Raw genomic sequence first — 26,895 nt, forward strand, 5'->3', positions numbered from 1 at the left:
GTTTTTAACTTTTCATCAGTTAGAATTTCATAGATATTAAATTTTACCACAGGAACCTGGGCTTAGTCAAAATTGTTTTCTAGTAGAACATGTAATCAACATATATGGGATTATTAAAGACAGTAGTTGGTTATTCTTTTCAATAACCAGATAAAGAGACACCATTCATACATTGCTGGTGGTTCTTCTCCACAGTGGAACATTACTCCATGTAGGCAACAGCTTTTGCTGCAGTGATGTGTGTGAGGCAGCTTAAATCTGCAGTTTAATGATCATAATTGTTCTTTCATGAATGCTTTGTTTTAAGCCCTTATTTCCAAGAGACCAGACAACTAGGTGATGTAAGCTGGCTAGCCTGCGCTAAATTTCAAGTTTTGTAAATCACAGAGTGTTAAATAGCTAAGATATTTTGACAATGCCACTCAACCTAGGTGGAAAATAAGCCTATTTCTTTCCTCCAAATGATCTATTTTTTAAAATTACACACAACTACTATGCTTTCATGATTTTCATATCTTCATCTCCTTTGAGAATTTTACAATCTGTCTCAAGAAAGAAGAATGCATTCTCAACTTTAATTGCAAATCTCTCTCAAGTATTCAGTTACACAAGTTCACCAGACTCCTATGAAAAGAAAAAAAATACAATATTCAGATTTGAAAATGGAGGTATTATTCAATCAACTAAAAAAATTGGTGTTCAAATGTCATCTTTATTCATATTTTTTAAACCAAATGAAGCTCATAAGCATGACATGAGTGCCAAAGGACATCCACAAATTTTGTAAAAACTAAATGTGATTTTGAAATGATTCAACATTCTGAGCCCATCAGAAAGTGAAAAGGATTAATGATTGTAGATATAAAAAGATGTGATTATTTCACAAAGAAATCATGCAGCTGTGCCTTTTACAACTAAAATGCTGTGGTAGTTTATGGACATTAAAAGCACACAGAGAAGGATGCTTTCATAGAGAATGAGAGACAGAGGACAATAAAACAACAACAAAAAAATCAGGACTTTAATGTTACCCTATGATTAATTCATAGGGTAGGATTAGGTACCCTTGATATGTTGTGGACCTCACAATTAGGTATTTTTCTGTCCTGGTTTTCAAGTCCTCTAGAGTAGGTCCAGGACAAACAAAATCAAAGAACTTTCATATTATTATGTTTCTACTTGGATTTTCTCAATTTGCATTCTCATGTAGACAGTCATAGAGGATGGAGGTAATGCTTTAGAAATGTTAGAACAAAAAACAATGGATAACAGAATGAGTAAAAGAATCCTACGGATAAATCAGTAAGATGATGTGGCAGATTGTTCTCTGTAATTTTTTTTTAAATCATGGATGCAACATAACACGGATGAATGGTCCATTGTCAGGAAAACAGTGAATGATCCCCTTTAACCTGGATTGAAGATGAAAATGTTTAGGAATACATTCAAGCCATGTATGCCATGATTCAGTGCAAGTTTTGAGAGGCATCAGAAAGTTATACTGTTTTTTTTGGTTTCTTTATTTTTGCTTTTGCTCTTCAGCAGGAGGACACTATGCTCCACAGATGGCCTTCCTAATCTTGATTCCCTGAATGAACAGCAGAATCACAGGGGATCCACCATCAAAACATATAATATTAGGGAGGCACAACCATTATAGTCATGATGCACTGAGATTTGAGGTTATTTCTTTTTTTAACTGCAATGAAGCTAACTCTTGGATGTTGCCTGTATTTTATTTATTTTATCACTGCTGCTGCCCTTGGGCTAGTACAGACTATACCTTTCCATCCAGCAAAAGAACATGCATTTATGGCAAATGTCTTTCTGGTCCCTGTACCTCCTTATGCCTGAAGACCTTATTGTGAATATCTGCTCTGCTCTTGTGTCAGTTTTACTTATCAAAAACTGCTATTTGTATAGAAATCCTTTGCACAGAAATAACCAGTGCAAACATAGCATAAGAATAATTATGGATTTTACTTCTGATGTATCCTTTTAGCTCAAAAATGTTACCCTATTTTTGGTAATAACAGACGACATTATTCCTTGTGCTAAGTTTTTACCATATTTTAAGTATCATTGTCCTTTTGAAATTTTATTTCACTTTTCACAGCGTTGACTTTCCTTTCACTACTAATGATCATTCTTCCCTAGCTTAATGTGCTAAAAAGGTGTGTATCCTGACAATATGTATCTTTCCACTTATACAGTGGTGTAGAAAAAAGGCAATGTCTTAGAATCACATAGAAGAAAAGAAAATCCTAGAAAAACAGACCTCTGACCAGGAGCAGAGCCAAATATATAAAGGTAGTAAAAAACAGACATGTTGGCTTAACACCAATTGGCATCTGCAAGATATTATGGGAAGGAAATAACCAGTCCATACGGCTTTGACAAAGAAACATGATACGCTTTGCAAAGCACTCCAAAGGAAAGCAACTGATCTTATGATTATTAACAGTCCCCTCCACCCAAAAAGTAAGTCTGAAAAATCTCTGAACAAAATTACCCAGTTACGGTAGTCTGCATAGAACAATGACATGAAGAAAGGGGAACTGGAAACATGTAGTTCCAAGGTTAGATGGAACCGGACATACTGTGAATGAAATGCAATTAAGTTACTTCCATTTTGGAGCAATTACAAACAACGCTATAATGAACACTTTGTTCTGTATTGGTACAGACTCCTGCTAGTATTTTGGTAAGCTTAATTCTCAGAAGTGAGATTTCTAGAACAGTTAAATACACTCTAAATTTACATAGATACGCTAAATAGTGCTGTTCAAACTTAATGTGCAGATAAATCACCTGGAGATCTTGCTAACATGTAGATTCTGATTCATTCACCGGGGATGGATTTGGAGATTCTGCATTTCCAACAAGCTCCAAAGGGATGCTGACGTTGTTGGACCATGGTCACACTCCAGTAATGAGGCTCTGAACCACAGCAAAACGTATTACCAATCTAGATGTCTGTCTGTGTCAGTGACCTACAGGTTCCTTTAAAGTAGGTCCTGAATCTTTGCGCTTTTATAGGTAACTCAGCACGTATTTTTCAAACAAATGGGCAGGTGACTTATCTCTATCTTATCAAAGGGCCATAAAGAACAAGAAAAAAACATAAGCAAATTTATGAAATTCTAAAACGTAGCATTTATCTTTGGACTGAGTTCTCGGGAATGCCATTATTAAGATCTATGGACACAGCAATTTCAATTTCATTTTCTTCGTTGTTATCTTAATTATTATTTTTATACATGGGTTCAAATCATTTTAATAGATAACTGCCTTAGTAAACCACTAAAAGTTAAACAGCCATATTACTTTAATTTCAAAGTTTTTATTTTATTTAGCAGAGAAACATGAGGGAGAGGAATAGAGAGACAGAAAGAGAGAGACAGAGACAAAGAGATGAATTGACATAATTAATCTTAAGTGGTATGAGTATGAGTAAATATTTAGTTTTAAATCCTAGTATAGTGGTCTTTTTTCCCCATCTGGGACATTATTTTAATAATTCCCTGGGATTAAAAAAGCTTCTGAAAAGAGTTCTTTTCTTTCTTTCAGTTCTTTTTTCTTAAATAGAATATGCATTCTAATAGAGGAAATAGTTGCATGTATTTGCAAGTAATTATTCATATTTGCTTAGGAAATAAATTACATATATTTTGGCAGGTGAATTTCTTATTATGTTGCAGTTAAACTAAAGCAAAAGGCAGTTGTACTTCCTAAGAAGAGACCAAGTGAAATAAGAACGACAGCTGTTAATCGATTTTGGAAGGTGATGCATGACAAAGACTTTAAAACTGTCTGTGCACTATATATGTAAATTGCATAGCGAAAACTGAGAATTGAGTGTTTTTGAAATTAAGTGAGGATATTTGGATTTCCTATACTTATGAGGATCCAAGAACATAGGAAAAAAATCTAAATATTCTACCATATTGAGATATACACATGAAAATATATCATAAAACTTTTGAGCTAAACAAAATGACCTTGCAGGCATAGTTATACACTATGCAGTCACCAAGATAGTATTCGTTAATATTAAATAATTATCCTAGTAAGGTAGTATTACTCTGGACCTCAAGCATGCATTTTTTTCAATCCAACAATGAAGAATATATTTTCTGTATTTAACAAAATTAAATATCTGACAAAATACCTAAGTTGAGCAATATGATAACCACAGACACATTCTCATAAGAATGTGCAGGAGAAAATTGCCAAAAATGAACATGCAAGTGAAAAAAAATATTGTAACTATTCTGCTTACAATTTAATGATGGCTTTTAAAACGCTGCACATTCAAAACCAGTGGTCAAAAATGGAACTGTTTTTATGAGGCTCAGAAGGAAACATATTCTTTACAGTTGTAAATGAACAAATCTAAATATATTTGCTCCTAGAATGAATTTTGTTCAAAAAAAAAAAATCCTCTCTATTAGGAAAAGAATACTTTGGAGGGAAGGTGTTCTGCTTAAGCAGTCCTCTCTCTAGGTCCACATTCCTGACTCCACCCACAGAGGTGCAGTGAGTTAACAGAGAGGCTAAATATAGGACAGGGACCAGCATGAGTAACCCAGGCTCTGCTCTTCCTCCTCTTTAGGATGTGCTATCAGGAGAGCAGAGCGCCCCCTTCCGTCTAAAGAGAGCCAGGTCTCACCCAGCAGGTCCTACATTCTCACATGACTGTGGGTGGCTCAGGCCTTTGACTGTGACTGGTTGGACAAGTCTGTGCAATTCTGGATATGAGGATGAGGTCATATTTTAAATTATTATAAATATTTTGTTATAAACTTCTTATAAATGTTTAAATGATTTTTTTTTTTAAATTTTCCTCTCCCTTAGTCTTTTTGTATTGATCCCAAACCCTGATCTGGTACTTTTTATAGCAGGCATCCTCCCTCTCTTCGGTAAGTCCAACAATTTTGAGGTTTTTTGGTTTTTTTTTTTTTAATTTCCATCCATTCTTTTTTTTTATATTTCTAAATTCAGTACACAGATACACTTTATTTCAGTGTTTGTCATATATTGTATTATAATGAAATATATTATAAAAACAGTCATGAAATATATTCCATAGCTAGGAATCAATATATCCCAGGAGTGCAATCTTTTTCAAGATTGATTCCTCAAATTGAATAGCTTATTTTAGATTTTTAAACAGTGATGGAGTTGAGATAGCATTAGCCCAAATAGAAGCAAGCTAAATTACTATATTGATAAATAGTCTGGAAACTATAAGATGAAATAAATGGGGAAAATGATGTATACTGAAGAAGGTTTTTTATAATTTATTTTTCCCTATAGGAAGATAATTCAATCACTGGCTTTATCTATCATAAAATATCCTATTAAAGGCTTCAAAGATGCTATCCCATGTTTTATGTCTAAGTCAATAATATGATGTACTAAATAACTCTTGGGGGAAAAAAAAGACATTTTTCATTTCTTTCCTCTTCATCACTTTAATACTGGTAGAGAGTATTTTACACTCAACTTGTTTTGAAAAATGTTTCAATTTAGTTGAAGATCTAGTTACTTAGAAAACATCTACTTACAAAATAACTAGCTTTTTATTAGAAATGTTTGCCTCCATACATGACATCCTCAATGTGTTAATATTAGAGTTGTCCTCAGTCTTGGTCAATTAAGGTCAGACAGACCGAATATTTGCTCAAGTTTTAAAGAAATGGAGTAATACAATTACATGTTCAGTCAGGTAAAACATACCAGGCTAAAATATACTTACAGCAACAAAAAAGGTTTAGTGTAATTTTAATAGTAATAATTTTTAAACTCCCTGAAATCAACCTAGAATATATTTTAATTGCAAATAGTTTATATCCTTAAGCTACTTAGATAATTTCATGCATTTTAGCAGAATTATTAACATCACCCAAAGGGGAGATTCCTGAAGGAAAACTAAGTAACATTTAAAGAAAAAAGAATTCCAATAGAGAACACCAGGAACACAAAATCCAAGAAATAGTCAGAGATCAGAAGGCAAGTGAGGGTGGCCATCCTATTCGCTCCTCCTCACCATTTAAGAAAGTGACTGAACAAGACTTTTTTTTAACATTTTAGAAGCTTTTTAATTTTTTTTATTTTTTATGTATAGTCAGCTTATAGTGTATTAATTTCTGGGTGTATAGCATAGCATTTCAGTTATATATATATATATATATATATACACACACACATACATATATTCCTTTTCATATTCTTTTTCATTATATGTTACTAAAAGGTATTGAATATAATTCCCTGTGCTATACAGTAGAACCTTGTTGTTTATCTGTTTTATATATGGTAGTTGGTATCTGCAAATCCTGAACTCCCAATTTCTCCTTCCACCCCCCTCCTTCTCCTCTAGGAACCATAAGTTTGTTTTCTGTGTCTGTGAGTCTGTTTCTGCTTTGTAAATAAGTTCATCTGTGTCTTTTTTAGATTCCATATATAAGCGATATCATACAGTATTTTTCTTTCTCTTTCTGGCTTACTTCACTTAGTATGACAATCTTCAGGTCCATCCATGTTGCTGCAAATAGGATTATTTCATTCTTTTTGTGGCTGCATAGTATTCCATTGTATAAATATACCACAACTTCTTTATCCAGTCATTTGCCTATGGACATTTAGATTGCTTCCACATCTTCATTGTAAATAGTGCTGCTATGAAAATTTACTCCAGTTATTTAAAAGTCTTTTGCGTGTATCTAATTCAAAAAGATACATGCACAAGACTTTTAAATAAATGAATCAATTTTGAGAGAGCATATTGTCACCATTCAATAATTAAACTGAAGAAGTGATTTACCACAAAGGCTTTAAACAAAAATGTATAAAACAAAAACTATCTCAAGACAACCATGTGGCGTCCATAATGCCAAAACAATGAAACAAATCAATAATTCAACATAATTTTCCTACTACGGAACAAAAATGTCCTGGAGAATCATCTGTACTTTCTGACCTCTTCTGCCTCACCCCTGGCCCCCACCGTCCCTTTCTTCCTTTATTACTTGAAGAATATATTTTATGTTCTGAAGTTCTTCTGGGTACTCTGCACTGCTGATACAGTGGTAGTGAAACCTAGTATGTGTTTCAAGACCACTGACCTTTCTAAAAGGAGATGTGATAAAAATAATTTAATTTTCACTTTTGCTTCAGGTTTTATTGCATTAATAACCATTGTCATTACTAAGCCAAACAGACAGAGCTCTCCCAGCGTCAGTTGTCACAATTACAGGGATATTTTGTCACTGTTTTGCCATTCACACTGCTGTAATGCCAAGAGCAATAGCAGAAATGCACTGCGTGTTTATGCCAAGGACACGTTCCCACGCTTACACTGATCTTCCCGTGATGCCGTCACACAGGTGTTACTCTCTGCCTTTCCATGAAAAGAAACTAAAACTTGGTGAAGTTACAACAGTTTTTAAAGTCTCGCAATTATTTTAAAGGAGTCAAGATTCAACATCAACTTTGATTTCTTTATCTTATTAGTTTAGCATTGTTCATTTTCGGAGGAAGGTAACAGAGAGTGTGTATTCATGGCTAGTCTTTTCTGTCTGCCTGGACCCCCAACATCTTCCACCTTTAATTCCTTAACGTTACATGGCAGACTTGTTTCTTTAGTGTGTACAGGGATCTGCTGCTCCATTTCCACCCTCTCCAGACCCACCCACCTGCTCTCACTTTTGCCCTGATTCTCTCCAATTTTGAATCTATTTGTTTAACTGACCCGTTTTGCATCTCTGGATTTGCTTCTCCCATTCAGTCTTCTTCCTGAATTAGATCTCAGTTATCCTCTGTATATATCATCATCTTGACATCTATCTCGTGGACTGGGTTGCCTCAGCCTCCTAGCAAAGTGGGGCTCCACTTATTTATCCATTTAACAAATATTTCACGAGAACCTATTGTGTGCCAAGTACGATTACAACCATGGGGTAAAGTGGTAACAAATACAGGAAAGGTTCTTGTTTTCAAGAAAATATGCAAGATTGGCAGATAATAAACCAGGAAACAAGTAAATAAAAGATTTTCACATCATAACAAATACTAAGAAGGCTGCAAAGTCAGATTTTGAAATAGTAGAGAATATTAGTGATCTTTGGGCACCACTGCTGGCAAGGTGGCCTGGAAAGGACTCTCTGAGAAACTAACATTTGAGCAGAAAAAAGGTGAAGTTTTATTCTGGCTGAAAAATAGAGCAAGATGAATGAGGAGGGAGAAAAGATGAGGTCTGAGATGAAAGCCAGCGGCAGGTCATTCACGTGGCACCTTATAAACCACAGCAAGACATTTGGATTTTAAGTGGCTAATTTTGATTGAAACAGGGAATGCTTTGACACAATTCAAGTTTTAAAAGACCTTACAACTTGGTGGTGGGTGCATATTCTGGGAGAACCATGATGGTGACGTGGTGTAGGGACTGTTGGGTGGAAGACAGGAATGTGTTTGATATGGGACATGTTCTGGAGGGATAAACTGACATGACTTGGTGACAGACAGGACTGGCAGGTAAAGGCGAAAAAGGACACATCCTGTAAGACTGGGAAATGAAGAGCAGGTGGCCTTTTATGCCACCTCACCACTGGTGTGAACCAGCCTACCTTCCGTAAACTTACTGAGAAGCTGGCAAGGGAGCAGGGAGTCACTGTTTTCACGGCTTTCCCATCCGATTTCATCCAGTGCTCTTTCTTAGAGGAAAGAGTACCATCCATTTTTAAATGGAGTGTCTGGACATTCTTTAAAGTCCTACCCAAAATTAAATGTATGGAATTCTGGGATATTTTTAAGTTTTAGGAAATGTCATATCCTTCCTATTACACATCACCTCCCCCCAAATCATTTCAGTGTTTTCAAAAGGCTGACCTGTACATCGCATGATCAAACACGCGTTTACTATTAAACCACACTGAGGAGACGTGACGTTATTAGTCTCTATTTTCACCTTATACATCTTAATTGTTATTTGTTTCTGTTTTCATATCATTTATCAACCACAGGCAGAAATGTTAAAAGAGCTCTCTAAATGTAATTTTAGAATTTCAACGTTTACTTCAGGACCTTTCCTCCTCTCAATCACCAGAAGTCCCACGTGTGATTTGATTGCTCATTAATCAATTTTTAAACAAAATTTGCCCCATTACCTTGCATTATAGAGTGTAATAACTGTCTATATTTAATTCATGCTATTAGATTGTAAACTGCTTTCAGGCAGAAACTAAATGATAATCGTCTACCTCACCACTGTGAACACCATCCAAGATATTTAGTAATAACTCAATAAATGTGTCGAATAAGTTAATGAATGAAATTCAGGATTATTCAAACTGCAGCTATTTGGATTAATCAACACCTTTCCTCGAGTGACACAGGTTTATGCACAAGCACACACAGGCACAAATATTTTCAAAGAGTCGTACCTCCCAGAGTAGCAGATAGCAAGAAATGTGTCCCATATTTCTTGATAAGGTTTTCTGTGATTTGCTGAAGGGTAGGCCGACGTCCCAAAAGTCTTATGTTGCGGAAGAATTCAGGGGCAAGAGGCAGAGGGGAGCCAAGGAAATTTCTTCTCTCAACTGCAAGGTTATTTACTTTCCAGCGGCCAAACTCCCTGAAAAGCAAATTTATTTTTATTCATAAATACATAATCTATCTGAGTGTTTTCATTTGAAAAGTTCACTTGGTAGCTTAGCTGGGGTCACTACATGACAATGATTCTGGCTTGTAATAATACTTCCTGTGCGATGAGCAGGAGAAGCAATGTTTGTATATCATTTATGTAACTGGAGGAACTATTCTGAAACCAAGTCACGGAGAGGAAAAATAAACCACTTCAACAGCCTCCACTGATCTTGTTTCCCAAAGAAAGATATAGTCATAAAAAATGATTTCATTATGTACGGAATATTAACATAGAATTATTTTTTTAAAAAGGAAACTAAGGTAATCTTTTATCATTTTCCAATGGAAATTGGAAAAAGAACAGATTTATTTTCATCACTCTAATGATTCCTTTCTTCATGCAGGGTACAGCGGGAACTTGTAAGACCTCAAGGATATTAAGGAGCTGCGGCAGAATTTTTAAAAATATGATCAAAAGATAAATGGTTTTTTTATAATAACTATTGTTTACCACATATTTTGAAACCGAAATTTAACTTCATGAGCAATTTTTCAAGAATGCAAAATGACGTTATGGGTGGATTTCGTCAAATTAGAGAAATGGCAAATATGGTTATAAAAGACTTATACCGTAAAATAATTGCACATTTATATTGAGTTAAAGTCAACCTAACCACACTTTAGAAAATAACTATGGTGAACTGGATTGCCTGATATCAACTCTACAGATTTTTTTTCTGAGCAGTGGTCTGATAAAAATCTCAAATACCCTCCACAGGGAAGAATTTCCCTCTCCTAGACTTCTCCTAGGTGTGTTATTTAACTTTGTAAGTACTTAGCAAATAAAATGTTGATTAAATATTGTACAAATGTGTGCCATATTTATATTGTTGCCTCCAAAAAATGCCTGCAAGACAGTACCAAAACGTGCCTGATACACACCTGTGAAGCAGATCCCAAATGGAATTCACATTCTAGAGAACGTTTTAAAAATAAACAAAATTAACTTATTTAAACATGCGAAATAAAATTTTTTTAAAATTCAGATTGCGATCGGTGCTGAGACAGCCTGCTGGGGTAGGCGGTAGGGCGGGGGACAGTAGGACCTTATTTTATTTTAAGTGACCAGAAAGGGGAAGTCGGGCGAGCTGGTGTTTGATACATAGGCCATTGCTAACAGAAAAATAAAAGAGCCTAGTGGTGGGGAGGCACGGAAAAGATTTACACAGAATGATGAGGAACAGTAAAGACGTCCAGGACCAAAAGGCATGTTCCTGACAGAGTCTCTGAGCATGAATAATTCGGGCCCGCGGCGCACAGTTGGCGGCCAAACAATCCATCCAGTCTTTTGGAAGCTAATTGTAAGGTAAGATTCACCGAAGAGTTGGGGTAAGGCTTTGGCCTGAAAATAAGTCCGCTTGGTGTTTCCTTCATTGAGAAGCTCTTGCTCTGGCCTCTGTAAACCTGCTGATCCAGTTTTCAAGAGCACTGTTCTCAAACCTCAGCACCCATTAGAGTCACCTGGAAACTACCCCCCCCCCCCCCACCGAGTTCCTGACTCATTAGAACAATGGAGGAGGAGGTCAAGAATTCGCATGTTTTAACCAGCAGTGCTAATCCTGCTAGTCAGGGGACTCACTTTGAAGAACATGGATTAGATAATTCGGTATTTAGATTTTAAACTTTACTCAAAGCGCTCCCTTTTCAGTAAGTGTAGGGCTACACTGGATTACAGATTACTGGATTTATTACTTCCTGTTTCCTCAGAAGAGAGTAAAAATGACTCTGTTATCTTTCCAAACCTGATTAACATCAGTGACTTTGGTTATGTCTTTCCATCCTATAGAAATTTACCTGAATTTATGTGTGTGTGTGTGACACATATGTAGAATACATATGTAAATATATATTCAGAATTGTGAAGGAGAGCATTTAAAGTAAATATTTAAGTTTTAGCATTTTGTGATGTAAAGTATAAAGTACTATAATGCTTCCAAGAAGTTATCTATTAAACCGTAGTCTACATAATAGTTGCTCATTAATTTTAAAACTTTACCCTGCAACATTTACTTTTTTATTTGCTGAAAAAACTTTATAATTTCATTAAGGGAGAGTAAGATAGCTTGAACCTAAAATTGTGGTGTAAATTTTTCAATGGTTTAAATTACCAAAATTTATAAACTCACACATATATATTCATAAATTAAGATGTGAATTGCTAAGTGAATTAACTGGATTTCAAATAACCAGGAAGACTGTTTCAATGGTGATATTTTACAACCCATATAAACTCCTTCTTAATTGCAAAGTATTCCTTGCTAGAAGACTGTGTGTAAAATACATATTGAAATAGTGCGATTCTAGCCTCTCTTTTTTTAACAATTAATAAATACATAATACCAACCTGTGATCTATTCTGACTTGAAATATTTGCAACTTTCTTTTGTTTGCTCCTCTTAAATTTGACAAAGAATAGATGCCATAAGAAAGAGCTATGACAAATCATGTTCCAGAAATCAGCTTATAACATTAATGTAACGAGAACATTTATTAATGGTTTACAATTTATTGTCACATCTACCAGAAATCTTGCTAGTCATATAGATGAGTGGAAGAAAACCTCTGAACTTCAGGGTTCAAAAATTACACTACGCGAAATACACGCGAGAATAAACTGCAATTTAAAGGTGTTACAACATTTTTATGTGCAAAAATACAAGGGTTCCAGTAGCTTATTTGGCATAACCCCTCTGATATAAGTGTTCCTTGATATAAGTGTTCCTAATCTAACTCACTTGGAACATGTTTCCTCTTCCCTTAGATTCACACACCTCACAAGGCTACAAAGAACTTAAGACTATGGACAGCCTTCCAGGGAGCTGGCCTCAGCTGGCAGCTGCTTTTTATTACCTGCCAGTTAACCTCGATTAAGTTTATGGGCTCGATTCACCTTCTACATTTCAGTGGGACAAAACACTCTGCCATCCCATCTTATTAATTGATTCCCTCTGTCATGCAACACAAAAGGGAAGGACAAACTCTTTGAGAGTATCACCAAACTAAGACTAAAACTAAACTAATGAACCAATCAAAAATCCCAATGAATGAATAAATGGATTTAAAAACACAGTATTGTTAGCATCCACCACAAATTGTTCTCTTCATTTTAAGAGCTTTATCTAAAATTCTTCTCCTAGTTTTTTTTTTCATATAAAGGGTGAAGTATAATATTACACTTTCTACTGTGTACTTCCGAAAAGTGTAATTGATGTAGAAAATGTAAATGTTGGTTTGAGACCTGAGATCTCTCATTTTCGCTCACATTTGGTTGGTATTATAATGACATAGGATCAGTGTTATAATCTCTACACGTTTGGTGAAAATCTAGCTAGAAAGTACCGAAATAATCCTAAAAAGTGGTGATAAGAGCCCTTTGAGTGAAGGAAATCATCTCTGGACAGTTAAGCATCACATTGCGAGCAGCAGGTGTAGATAAAAGACTAGATGTCTCTCCTACCTGGACCCAGAAGACCACATTTATTGGTGTTCTTTAAAGTCAATGTGACCATGGGGCTTACCTGGACCACTGAAGTGTGAGCACGTGTGGTTAGCCTGGCACCTTGATCAACAAAGATGATTGGAATCTCCATCCCCCAGCCCCGCCCCTGCAGGGATGAAAAAGGGCCTGGACTACAAAGAGGTCCTGTCATGTCATGTCGAGCTACTAAGATGGCAGAGTGAGTAGTTGGTTTGCTTGCTTTCTAGCAATATAATCTCATCTATCAGGACTGACGTGGAGTTTTTTGATTTGGGGGCAACTTGAGAAGACAATAAGGAGCGAATGGGTGTACATAAATTAGAAACTTATGGGCACAGGGTTTTGTTTTCTGTTTTTTGTTTTTTTTTCCTGAAGAATAGATTCACTTCAGTTGGAACTGGACCACACAGTCATCACATTTTGGGAAAAACAGAGCAATGGAGTGCAGAATTGAATTGAAAACATGCTATCGGGTATGATTACCATAATGAGAGCGTTTTACCTACAGGCATCTAAGGATTCCATCCCGATGCATTCTGTTTATATTAACTAAGAACGTTGCTGCATCTAACTAAATGCTGTATTCTACCTGAAGCCTTCACAGAACATAAACATCTTCTCAGCATAACCTTTGGAGGTCTTTAAAGGAAGTCGGCACCGTTGTTAGCGTTTAATGTAACTCGGCCCCTTTAGAAGCCCCACTATTTTGTAGAACACGCAAATGGACTGCAGCCAGTTCAGCCGAAACATTACTTTGAAAATGTTTTTGTTGGCTCTAAGGCATCTCCATTAGTTGATTAGAGCTATATGTTTGCTGCTAAAAATTCTGACTTGCAAGCATCATTTACTGTGTGTGCCCACATGTTTACTTTTCTACAACAATATTTATTATAATTTTCTCCCTACCCAGCTCATTTAAAAAAAGGTTGGAAAACCACAATGACATCAACAAATTCCATTTAAATAATGGTTACATCATGGCCACACTGCCATTGACCTTTCTTTTTAGCATTTAAGCTCTCTGTGAATACATAATGGTACTCAGTGTATTTAAAATATATTAACCACCGTGATTTCTTTAAAATTACACATGTATTATTTGGTTCGTAAAAAATACAGAATCTGTTGTCATTGCTATTAGCTATTTTGGACTCAATACCAAAAGGAAAGGCAGCAAAAAAATACGGAGAAAATCATATAATGCACTTGCTGAAAAGACTTATCTTTAGATAACTGCTCATTTAGGCTAAATAAAGTTGTCTGTCTAAAGCCCTAAAAGCTATTATTACATTACTTTTCACAATACTACATTTGTTGGCTTACAATTTTAATTCTGTCAATATTCACTAGCACTGGCAGACACAACGGAATATTAAAACAAAATGTATTACCCAAGCACTAATCTGCGAGCAAATCCAGCATGAGAATTATAAACTGACTTGCCAATCTTTCGTAGCAATAACCTTCTAATTAAATCTGTTAAGTCATACTGATCTTAAGAAATACCACTAATAATCAATGCTAGTTTCCCATAATTCAATATATATACAATGGGCTCTTTTCACGTTCTTTCTCTAGAGCTTCCACGTCTCATAAATGATGCTGTTTTCCATTTGGCCAGTAAGAGGGAAATGTTCCTAATGGCCTGAATGGCTGTAGTTTTGAAGCCAGTTTTTTAAAAAGCAGCTGAATGCTGAGCCGTTGGCAGGGTGGAGAATTCACTCTCTTTCACTCCTGCCCCTTCATACATCAATACATTTTTTAAATTTCAACAGTAGCAGGGTTTTTAAAGTTTGGGAGGTACTTTTGGATGAAGCTAGGAATTTAGCAGAATGAAGCTACGCAAAACAATACTGGCAGAAAGGCACAATCACCATTAGGACTTAGGTGAAGTGTTTCCATGAAGGATTTTTGAGAAACACCGTTCATGACTATTGTGTTTTGAATGAGCTGCCAAACTCAAAGTAGACCAGAAAAGCCAAATTAACATGATTGCAACAAAACATTGCCCATCCCAGTAAAGCAGTAAGAATTCACTGGTGCTGTAACCATTTGACTTTAATATTACATCAAATAAGATGGGGGTGAGGTTACTGAGAACTTTTTTAAAGAATGACTTGGCTTGTGGCTACTAATGTATAACTCTAATTCTTAACCTATGTTACATTTTTAGCGCTGCGAACTAACTGAAAATGATTTAACTTTATCTTACATAGTTTTAAACCATTTTCTGTAGTTTAATAGAGTTTTATTCAGATTTTAAGGGAACTTGCACGGAATTCCGTTATCACAGTCACGGCCATCATTCCCAAAGGTAATTCTTTCAAATTCTTTCTCTCAAACGGTACCACATGTTTATCCTCATGCAGATATTATATAAGACAGAGATTCATGATCCAGGCTTTAAGTGAAGCCGTGCCTTTCAAGAGGTGTTAGCTAAAGGTTCGATGTAAAAATACACATGCATGCTGTCAAGGAGTGACTTTCTAAGTTGAAGAGAGAGAGAATTCTGTAGCAAGCAAAAGCTTTTTTATTTTTTTCCCTAAATTTCTAAAGTATAGTATAACATCTGTTCCAACTCATCACAATTACTCCTCAATCACATTCATAAAATTATACAGATTTGGTAATTATTGATCAGGGCAGACAAGCTAAGAGACAGACACAACGGAGCTAAAAGAAAATGTCTACTCTGATTCTCTCTGAAAAAAGCCATAAACAAATATGAATATCTTCTTAAATTTATAATTATAAAAGTAATTATCTTGTTAATAAGGCAAAATCATTTACATTTCTTACATAAATTTAAATATTTTAGGGAGGTAGTGTTACTTTTTCAAAGGAGAATGGATTTAGGGGTCAGAGAGCTAAAAGTTTCAAATCTCATCTTGACCAGATCAGTTCACAAAATTCAAAGCTCTATAAATCTTGGCAAGTTCTTAATCTCACTGATGTAAAGTCATTTCATTTATTAGCATATGTTTAATAATACTGACTATAGAGTTTTTAAAAGAAGTAAAATTTGTAACAGTTAACTAAAATGGTGCTGGGAGCATTGTTTACTTCATGGTAAATTTTGGTGCGTGTACTCTTATGAAATCATTGATTTTTGTTCCAGAATGTCAGTATAGATAGATAAATAGATTGATTGATCAATTGGTCAAGGTAATAAACCTTGGTGAAATTAATGAGTAAAATTTTTAAAAGAATTATTTATTTATTTTTTGGAGGTGTAATTAGTTTTTTGGGCTTTTTAAAAAAATTTTTAATGGAGTTCCTGGGGATTGAACCCAGGACCTCATACATGTTACGCACACACTCTACCAATGAGCTACACCCTCTAACTCCAAACGAATTTTTAAAATAAAACCACACTCAAACAATCTGCAAATTGTCTTTCTTGGCCCAGACACAAAACAATGCTAAATAATAACTCATCAGAAGGAATAAACGCCCAGAGAACAGTTACCTGCTAACGAAAAATTAATCTGTGTTTTGATAATCTCTTTAAACATTTAAGCAATAATTTCACTGAGACTTCTTTATGATGATATGATCTCTCCCTTAAACATTGACTCAGACATTCATAAACCATAAATTATGACAAGGTGGCAGACCAATTAAAGATCTGAACTTGCAATAAACTGAAACTTTTTATATACTTCTTCATTTCAAGTAACATCAGGTGAGAAAGGCAAGATCAAGAATATTTTAGAGTAATTAAGTATTTAGAGACAGAGAATACAAGGTGTTCATCTTTCAATGAAAATCTTCCAGAATAAAAATTATTTTAAATAGTAATTCAATTTAGTGAACTATATATTTTTTCTGAAATAAGTTTTAAAATATCTTAAAGAAAACTCCCCTTAAATGTTATGATTTTTCCCGTATAGTTAAAGAAAATACAAATGGGTTGTAGTAGGTTATATAGTTTAAGATACATATAATTTATTTCACTTGTATTAACTTCATGTCTTTCCACATGCGGTAGAGAGGCTGCATTTGGTGTTTTATGACAAAATAAATTTTCAGAAAAAATGTATAATCTTAATTTTATAAGGTATAAATTACTCATTCCCCAAATTACAACCTTTCAGTGTGAATCAGGCTTGAGTTGTCAGAATAACACCTTACACACCCAAAAAGCTTGTGAAACATAAACTGGTGATGTTATCCACAGAATCTATGGATTACAAACTGAAATCTATTATCTAACAGGCATGTGGTCCTCCTGTCTTCTATGATTGGGATTCATATAAAATAAATTTGTTAAATTTATCACCCACTACATACACCCTTCAAAGACATCACTAACACGTGGGAAAATTGTCATATCTGCTCCACCAACTCTGTCTCCCACTAATTCAAGGCCTCTTGTAGTATGTCTTCCTAACACAGTATCCTTTTCCCTCCTAGTACTTAATATATTTATTTGTGTGGTTATTTGATTAACGTCTGCCTCTTCCATTATACAGTAAGTTCCCCTTAGGCATATCTTATGCCTTCTTTTCATATATTCTTAAGACCCAGATACATGACCCACAGTTGTCACTCAATAAACACAACTGCATCAACAAAGGAGTGGATGTTATCTGAGCTAAAATGAAATAACCACCTAAGTAAGAAAAGTGACCGAGTTGCTGACTTGGGAGCACACACTCTGGCTAAAGTTCACAGAAAACCAAGCTCACCGTAGAATGCCTTTCTCAGCTGGGCTCCTTGAGTGTTCAAGTGACTGGGGGTGGTTAGGAGTTAACTATTTGCTTCAAATTGAGAATCACTAAGGACTGCGTGAAAACCTACTTCTACTAAAAGCCAAAACATATACTTGAATATTGAGAAAAAAGCTCCCATCGTCCGTGAGTGCAGTGAAACCTGCAGTGGTGCTCATGACCTCCATTAGCTAATGCACTTCCGGGCGAGGAGTCCTGCTCTCAGTTATAAGAGCATCTTCAATCTTTCCATCTGTGTCAGCCTGAAGACACAGGAAAGACACTGACTTGTACAAACGCAATTCCCATCCTGCTAGGGGAAAAATAAGTATATAATATATACTTTGACTAGTACTCTCCTAAAACCATTAAAAGGTCACTTTTTTTTACCCTGTAACAGGTAATATGTTTAAAGTTTGACCAGCAAAAAGCAAAATTTTCTTATTAATCATTTAAAATTTTGATCATCAAACAACTTTTACCTCAACATGAAATCTGAAATGATAGTTTCAGACTTGTGTTTAAAGCAATTAATCTATGAGGCTTAAACTATTGCACTGTGAGGTGTATGTGCTCTTCTTATTGCCTTTTGGTAAATGAGAGAATTTTGGTGCACATATTTCTCTAAGGATGTAAACCCAGGAATAGTTTGAATTCAAGGAGTTTGACACCACAATTAATCGCTTTTACTTCTTCATAGATTACCAGCAGTTTTGTTTTAAAGGTAGCTTTTCATAGTAATGCATGATACCTTTTTATCTGTGTGTAAAAAAGAGGGAAAAAGAGGGGAAAATAGAGAAAGAGGGATTAGTGGGATAGAAAGGAGATGACAAAATAAATTTTCAGAAAAATACATAATCTTAATTTTACAAGGTATAAATTACTCATTCCCCAAATTACAACCTTTCAGTTTGAATCAGGCTTGAGTTGTCAGAATAACACCTTACACACAAAAAAAGCTTGTGAAACATAAACTGGTGATGTTACCTTTTCTGGCTGCTATCCTCAGAATCTATGGATTACAAACTGAAACCTGTTATCTAACAGGCACTTAGTCCTCCTGTCTTCATAGATTTTTTCCTCAAAAAAATCTATCAGTCAAATGGGAAGGAATGTAAGAATTACTGATGGAGGTTAACGTAAGTGTAACAGAAGCAAAATGCTGGCTACAGATGAACCCTTTATTGTCCTGACTAAACAGTCATCCAAGAAACAGAGAATAGAAATAACTGTAGGTAGAAAGAGCTAAAGAACTCTTGGATTAATTCACATTTCTTGGAAGAGGGTGGTAGAATTGTGAGAACAGAATGATGAAAGAGGTTATTTATGGTCATTGCTTTCCTAAGTGACATAGTGTAGTACGAAGAATAAAAGTCTCAGAGGGACAAATACAGATGGTGAGAAAGGAAATGGATTTTTACATGAGATCACCCCACAGTGGTGCGGGAATCCAAGGATGAAATTGGGAAGGTGATGGGAAAATCTGTTATCCCAAACAACCACTAAGCTGAATGCTGCCAAGATGACTTGAAGGCATAAGAAGGATTCCAGAGAGGAATGAAGTCCTGTAGATCCACAGGGAAGCTTAGACTCCAGGATAAAAGGTGAAAACCACCGAGCACAGAGGGAGACATCCCACCATGAGAAAAGGAACGTTATTCTACAAAGGGTATTTAATGCAACTGCTTGTAGTGAAAAATAGGCATGTAGAAAAAAATAAATTCATAAATACAACCTGCTGATTTCTTTTTTAAAATGATGTCTTCTCCTCCAAGTTTGCCTTAAAAAATCAGGTTGCTGGAGTACTTAATACAGAACAGCTACCTTTGAGAAAATCTACCCCCAAACTGGAACTATCTCAAAAGAAAGATTAATCACAACAGAAAGAACCAATTAGGTGTGCAGCTTAACTAGTATGCAAAGTAAACAAACAAGTGATATTCAATTAACGTGCTAACAGACCTAGAGGACGAACAACTGGGTAGGATTCGGGGGAAAACTATTAAAAGAGAAAAGACTTTAAAAAAAAAAAAAAAAACAGAAGAAATGACATAAAGATGTACCTGTGATGACAATGAAAGACAGTACTTTGATAAACGTAACAACTGCTGGAAACATCTTTGGAAGCTTCCATTATTACTTCCTTATTGACAAGGAAAAGGAAGTGAATCAGCAGGTCTAAAATACTGATGAACCTAAAAACAGGAAGAGTCACTCTACGTGACCAAAAAAGGAGAAAATAAAAAGGCAGTGTAGTTTTCCACACTGCCACCAGAGGGCGCGCGAATCAGCCCATCTCTGAGTGCCGGCCTGGCCTGGAGAAGGGGGAGGTTTCAGTGAATTTCACTTGGAGCTTAAAAGACTTCCGTTGGATCACCCTTCAAGATGCACCCCCTCTAGGGAGAAATGAACATATCAAATTCTCTCACTATTGTGTCTTGAATTAACACTGTGCTGCTTATAAAAGAAAAAAAAAGTTGAATCAAGAAGTTGAGAATTTCTCCTGCTTTATTGAGGGTTTCCATTATTTTTTTCCTGTTGTTTAAATGTTCATAATTGTAAACTATTTCATGATATGTGTTTTTAAATCTTCCTCAAATAATTCTAATGTGTCTCTTATCTCAGTTTTCATCTATTCAGATTTTTTAATTCCCAGTTGAGGTTTTCCTGGTTCTTGGTATGACAACTGATTTCTCATGAAAAGCTAGATATTTGATATATTGTGTTATAAGGCACTGGGCCTTATTTAAATCATCTCGTACAGCTGTCTTCTCCTGATACCACCTATATGGTGGGAGCGCTGCTTCACTGTTCATGGGTGCAAGCAGACATCCACCTCCACTGTCACCCAAGGGAAGGAGTGGCTCCCAGAGCGGGGCAGTGAGAGGGGCGGGGGGCGGGGCTGGGGGTGGGAGTCCATCTCGGCACTAGGATCTGCTAATCCCACCCTTGCTGTGAGGAGCAGCGGTCCCAGCTGCCGATACTCCTCGTACTGCTAGTCAGGCTGCTGCTCCCCCCCTGGTTTCTGCTGGCACCACGCTGGAGGGGCGAGAACTTGCTTCCTTTCTGCTGGGTTGTGGTCAGCCTTCTTACCTATTTGGCCGTCTCTGGCACCACACGTAGATTTCACCGACGGGGGGGGGGGGGTCTTGTCACTCCCCAGCAGGGATGAAGAGTTCAGGCTCCCACTCCCCTGGACTTCCCCGGCACCCCTTGCTCCGGGAGTTGGGTCCCTGATTACAGCCTGGAGAGGGTCGAAGTCTAGGACTCACTCGTCTTGGCTGACACGGGAGCGATGAGGACAGAGGGGTTTCCTCTAAGTGTTTGGGATATGCAGCCACTACTAGCTAAGATTTTTCTATCTTGCTGGTCAACTCCTTTCCTGCTTGTCTGGCTAGAGAGCAGGCTCTTACTGAGCTATTTTTTCTTTTTTTTTCGGTCTACATCCATTGGTGTTTCTGGTTTACTGGCTTCTTTCATTCCAAAACTGCAATATGGGAGGCAAAAAACAAACCTAGGAACTTATCACCTGCGAATGCTTGGGTTTCAATGTCTCCAGCCAGTCCACCTTCCTCCCTGCAACTCATAAAGTCTCCTTAGTTTTGCTTTATGTCTAATATCTGGGTTTTTTAAGTTGTGCTCAGTGAGAGAAATCAAGAAAACTACATCTACATTTTCCTTGAAGCAAGACAGCTATAACAATGCTAATGTTTTTAAATGACTTTTTATTTATTGTATAATGGATAGTAAAAATATAATCGCATTTGTAAATACAAAACCCTGCTAAGAGGCCAATAATCCTGTTAAAAGGCAAGGAGGAATTACTAAACTTTTAATACAGGTGGCTGTGAAAATGGTGAGTTAAAAGACCTTTCAAGTGTACACACCCTTCTCAAGATCTGTGGATATAAAACAAAGAGAAATGTGTATACAACATGTAAAAGGCTTTTAGAATTTTTGAAATATATAAAAATATAAAAGTGGTAAATGAGGAAACAAAGTCAGGTGGAAAAACTATCCCTTTGTAATTACATGGACAATTTCATTTAGTAAAAGTATAATTGGAGTAATCTGAGGGAGAGTTACGTGTTCATGTAAAGGTAGGGGTTTTGTAAGGATCTATAGAATGGTCACACGGCTATACAGAAAATGCTATTTGTTAAGGTTAAAATGGGAACACAAAACCAAGCATTTTCCAACAAAATTTATAATTTAATTATGTAAAATATTGATATAAAACCACATTTCTCCCTCTGTATCTGTAGAGGAATGGTTTGTATATCTATATTTCTCTATTTCCTATGTTGACAGTGGTTTTGGTGATAAATTTGTTAGACGCAATTTGGGTTTTTTTATAATGTAAAGTTATAAAGATTATCAAACACCTTATAAGGAAAATGAATCTCACATTGTGAAAAAGAAATAAAGTCAATAAAAAAAAAATACAAAACTAGTTACAACAGCCAGAACAGAAAAAAAATATTGTATGAGACTTAGTAATAATATATAATATATGGTTTAGTTATTTATTTCTCACATTTTAAATATTCCTCATGCCTCTCAGAGATAGGAATCCTCTTGTTGTTTGCTCAGGCCATAAATGTGAGAAACAGGCAAGAATTTCAGGACTACAGAGTTCCTCTAAATAAGAACACTTTTTAATAGTTAAATGCTGAACATATTCAAAGACAACGTAAATATGTTCTTAGAATGCAGAATATATTCAGCTCCTCTCTGCTGAATATTATTTTAAGTGTTTATTAGAAAGCAAAATTGAGGATGCATATAAAATATTTTTGAACATGTAGACTTTTACTAGTCTTTGCTTCAATAAACCAACTTCAGAGAAATATAAATTTAAAATTTTAACATCTAAAATAAATGTCGTATTACCGTCAAAATAGGGTGGGGGGGGGACCCCAAGGCATTACTGTGTACTGGTGGAGGACGTAATGATAACACTAATCATTAGATAACATCTTTTAATTTTCCCAGTTTAAGTATTAGCAGCAGATGGAACTGAAGTTTTTAAGTTTAATAAGAAGATTGTGCCAAGAAGATCCCCAGAAAATAATTAAAATTGAATTTTGGAGAAACATTAATATTTTGATGTCCATAGAAATGTAAGTGAAATTGTATAATTACTCTTCTGATGATAATTTAACAAAAACGTTTCATAGGAAGGAAATAATTCAGGTGCGGTTAAGGTGACTGTGGTATTGAAGGTGGTAAAGCCGATATATTCTAATCGGAGGCAGCCACTAGGTGATACGAAGATAAATAGGAAATACAGGCTGGAGAGGAAAGGGGTAAGAAAATACACATTACTGTTAAGAAATCAGGTTGAATAGTTATGTGATTATTAAATTGACAATGAAAAGAAATGAGCTTTAATGCCAAAAAGCAGTCATTTATTTCATTTATAAAGTTTAAAATAAAATTGAAATTAAGTATTTGAACAAGTGGCCTTCCTCATTCTGGGTGGAGACTGAATAACTATTTTATAAATTGGGTATTAGGATTCTTCTGAAAGAATCAGGTCAGTTAAAAGTCAGTAAAGCCAGAAGCCCAGATGGCACTGAATTCACCCAACTAAAATGCATGCTCCTGGATTTGGCTTATTCTCATTATTCAGTTATTCATGTGACACATGTGAAAATCTGGCAAAGTGGAAAATCGCCAGTGACTTGCCCCATCGGTGGAAGATGACTCCATTCTCCTAACTACAGACTCAGACACAATAAGTATCTTCTCTTTTCCCCTGGGTATTTTAAAAAGCAAGTGACTCTACAATAAAAAAAGAAAAACAAAACTAGCAATCAAAAGAAAATTATAGGTAATGCAATTTTCCCACAAGTTAGGAATTCAAGTAGCCATTCGCATAAAAGTTAACAAGTAGTCATCTAATAGAGAAGTAACACTCTGTATTGAATAAACTGATAAAGAAAAAGTTGAAAAAAAAGAAACCTGCACAGAGGAAGAATTCTCTACTCATACATTTTTGCACTACATTGTTGAATGACCTTGAGTAAATCATGCTATCACTCAGATTCTTAATTTTCTATGCTATAAAACCCAGCACATGTGAGTGTCTTTTTTTTTTTTTTATATTTCTGATTTCCTGCTTTAAATTTATATAATTCTGGAGGAAAAAAATTTCCACATTTAAATGTCTCAAGATTACGTTCATCTCTAGATAGCCAGTACGTCAGTCATGTTATTTTACGAGGACTTACGTACTAAAACATTTCCTGTACCATCACATCATATGTACCTAACTTAACAATCAAACGTTGCTTGTTTGCTTGTTTACTTTTTTGGCAATATTCGACTGATCCTCTGTGAAAACAATAACTACAATCGAGACGGATACCTGAATTTGTCATTGTTGTCATTGCTGTTGTTTTCAGATTATCACTGTCTTATTTCTTTTTAAATTTTTTTGCTTTTTATAAAAGTTTTAAAGGTGACTTTCCACTTACATTATTACAAAATATTGGCTACCTTCACCACGTTGTACAAAACATCCTTGAGCCTGTCTTACACCCAGTAGCGAGTGACACCCTCCCGCCCACTGGTAACCGCTAGTTCGTTCTCTGTCTGTGAGTCTGCTTCTTTTCTGTTATATTCACTAGATTGTTGTAATTTTTTTTAGATTCCACATGTAAGTGACACCATACAGTATTTGTCTTTCTCTGTCTGACTTATTTCACTTCGCAAACACCTTCCGAGTCCAGGGGATACCTGACTCTAAATAAGCCACTTTGGAGGCCACGGAAACGTTCTGGTTGTGAGAAAAGTGTGGCCAAGAATCAAAATGACAGGAATGAAAAGAAACAGAGAGGAAACAGAAAGATGTGTTTTTCATTATTGATCTGCAGTATGACCTAGTGAAAAATATAAATTACCTCTTCAAAAACGATAGAATTCTTTTTGGATTAAAGCCGAAGCTGGTGATGGAGGAGTTAGACTGTTTTAGAACAAATGGCCATGACCTGGATCTAGCGGATCAATTTGTAGCATAACAGACTTCTGTGTAATCCCTCTGGGTTTCTGTGCCAGAGCTCACTTGTCTTAGCAAGAGAATCAAGATTCACTGTACAATGGTACAGCTAGGCACAAGACTGAGATAGAGAGACCAGGTCAGGAACAATGGCTTATATAAATGCCGTCTCTCAGAGGTAGACGGGATAATGCCTCTGCATTAAATTCATCAAATTTTAGGCTGTTTAAATAAAAGACACTCTTATATAATAATATATTACCCTGATCTTTATTACTGCTCAAATTTTATAGCCTTGCTTAACAGTAAAAATGATAGTTGACAGTACGGATTTCCCCAACAATGAACGTTGTAGGGTCCTGAGAAACACAGAGTGCAAAGTACCGTGTGTCCTGTCTAGTGCACTTGTCGCTTTATGGATCTGGAAACCAAGCCCTAATGAGGCTTGGGTAAGTGACATGGTTACAGTCAAGGAGTAATAGTTAAGAATATGAATTACAAATTAAAATACATCATGGGTATTAAAACATGTTTAGGATTTTTTAAATTAAATGCATTGTGGTAAACTGAACCTCATATTTAAAGCATCTGTAAATTGTCTCTGAAAATGAGAATGTTATTAGTCAAATTTCAGAGAGGTCTGAGCTGTGTCAAAGTGAGTATGTTATGTGTTCACCTCCCTCTGGATACTCAAATAGCCTTCTACATAGATGCACTTAAAATGCTGATGTATAAAAAGAAATATCATGTATTAATTTAAACTAGCTATTATCATAATATTACAATATTTGCTCCTGCAATTCAAAGTCTATTTTTTTGTAATTAAAATATTTAGTCATCAGTAATGCTAAGCATGGCTCATCTCTACCAAAAAAAATTCTGTGTCTAGAAACAGCTTCCTTTTTTCCTTTGCTTTACAGCTGTGCTTTAAAGTAGTAACAGAAAAACAATTAAAAATAATGAACAAAGTTTCCAGTGACAGCAGAATGATAGATTGTCTCTACCATGAAAATAATTAAATATGCCAGACTAAAATAAATCTCTTAAAATTGTTGAACTGACAAGAAAATTAGAATTCTTCAGAAGTAAAAATCTGGAAAAGCCAAAACATATAAATGTTAGAAAGTAGAAATAAGAAAATATTTAAACCTGAACAATGCTATATGTCAACAACTACTGGACACAGCTGAAGTAGTTCTAAGCATGAAATTGTTAACTTCAAATGCTTACATTAGAAACCCCCAAAATACTGAAAAGATGTTAGATGTACACTGTGATAGAAAAAACAGTATAACAAATCAAAGTAGGAAAGAAAAAAGGAGACAAAAAAAGAGAACAAAGTAATAACAGAAAAATACAACATGGAGCATCAATAAAGACAAAAGTTGTATCTTTGACATCGGCAACAAAGCAAAATGGATAAACTGGGCTACACAAAAATTAAAACATTGCTCATTAAAGAATACAATCAACAAAGTGAAAGGTAACCTATAGAATGAGAGATAATATTTGAAAATCACGTATCTTGTAAGAGGTTAATATCCATAATACATAAAGAACTCCTATAACTCAACAAAAACAAAAAGAATAAGCAACTCAACTACAAAATGGGCAAGGGACTTGAATAGACATTTGTCCTTAGAAGATAAACAAATGGCCAAGAAAAGTATGAAAAGATGCTTGACATCACTAATCACTAGCAACATGCAATCAAACCCATAATGAGATATCACCTCTTAACTATTAAGATGCTTACTAAGGAGGGATGGAAGGATGGAAGGAAGGAAGGAAGGAAGAAAGGGAGAGAGAGAGAAAGGGAGAGAGAGAGGAGAGAGAGAGAAAAGAAAAGAAAGAAAGAAAGAGAAAGAAGGAAGGAAGGAAGAAGGAGGGAGAGAGGTAATGAGGCCGGAAAGAAAGGAAAGAAGGAAAGGAGGAAGGGAAGGAGGGAGGAAGAAAATAAGTACTGCGGAAGATGTGAAAAAATCAGCCCCTTT

At 35.5% G+C, this 26,895-nt stretch overlaps 1 protein-coding gene across 3 annotated transcripts in view; it reads right to left on the minus strand.

Annotated features, from left to right (window-relative positions):
• The window catches only part of BRINP3 (BMP/retinoic acid inducible neural specific 3), a 338,844-nt gene that overhangs the window by 164,983 nt on the left and 146,966 nt on the right, over positions 1 to 26,895 (minus strand). For all 3 annotated transcript variants that reach the window (XM_031438370.2, XM_031438371.2, XM_031438369.2), the window contains exon 3: positions 9,447 to 9,637. In XM_031438370.2, the coding sequence (XP_031294230.2) occupies positions 9,447 to 9,637 (191 nt within the window). The remainder of the gene's footprint in view (positions 1 to 9,446; positions 9,638 to 26,895) is intronic.

The sequence above is a fragment of the Camelus dromedarius genome, chromosome 21 (assembly GCF_036321535.1).
Source record: "Camelus dromedarius isolate mCamDro1 chromosome 21, mCamDro1.pat, whole genome shotgun sequence".
NCBI classification, from domain to species: domain Eukaryota; kingdom Metazoa; phylum Chordata; class Mammalia; order Artiodactyla; family Camelidae; genus Camelus; species Camelus dromedarius.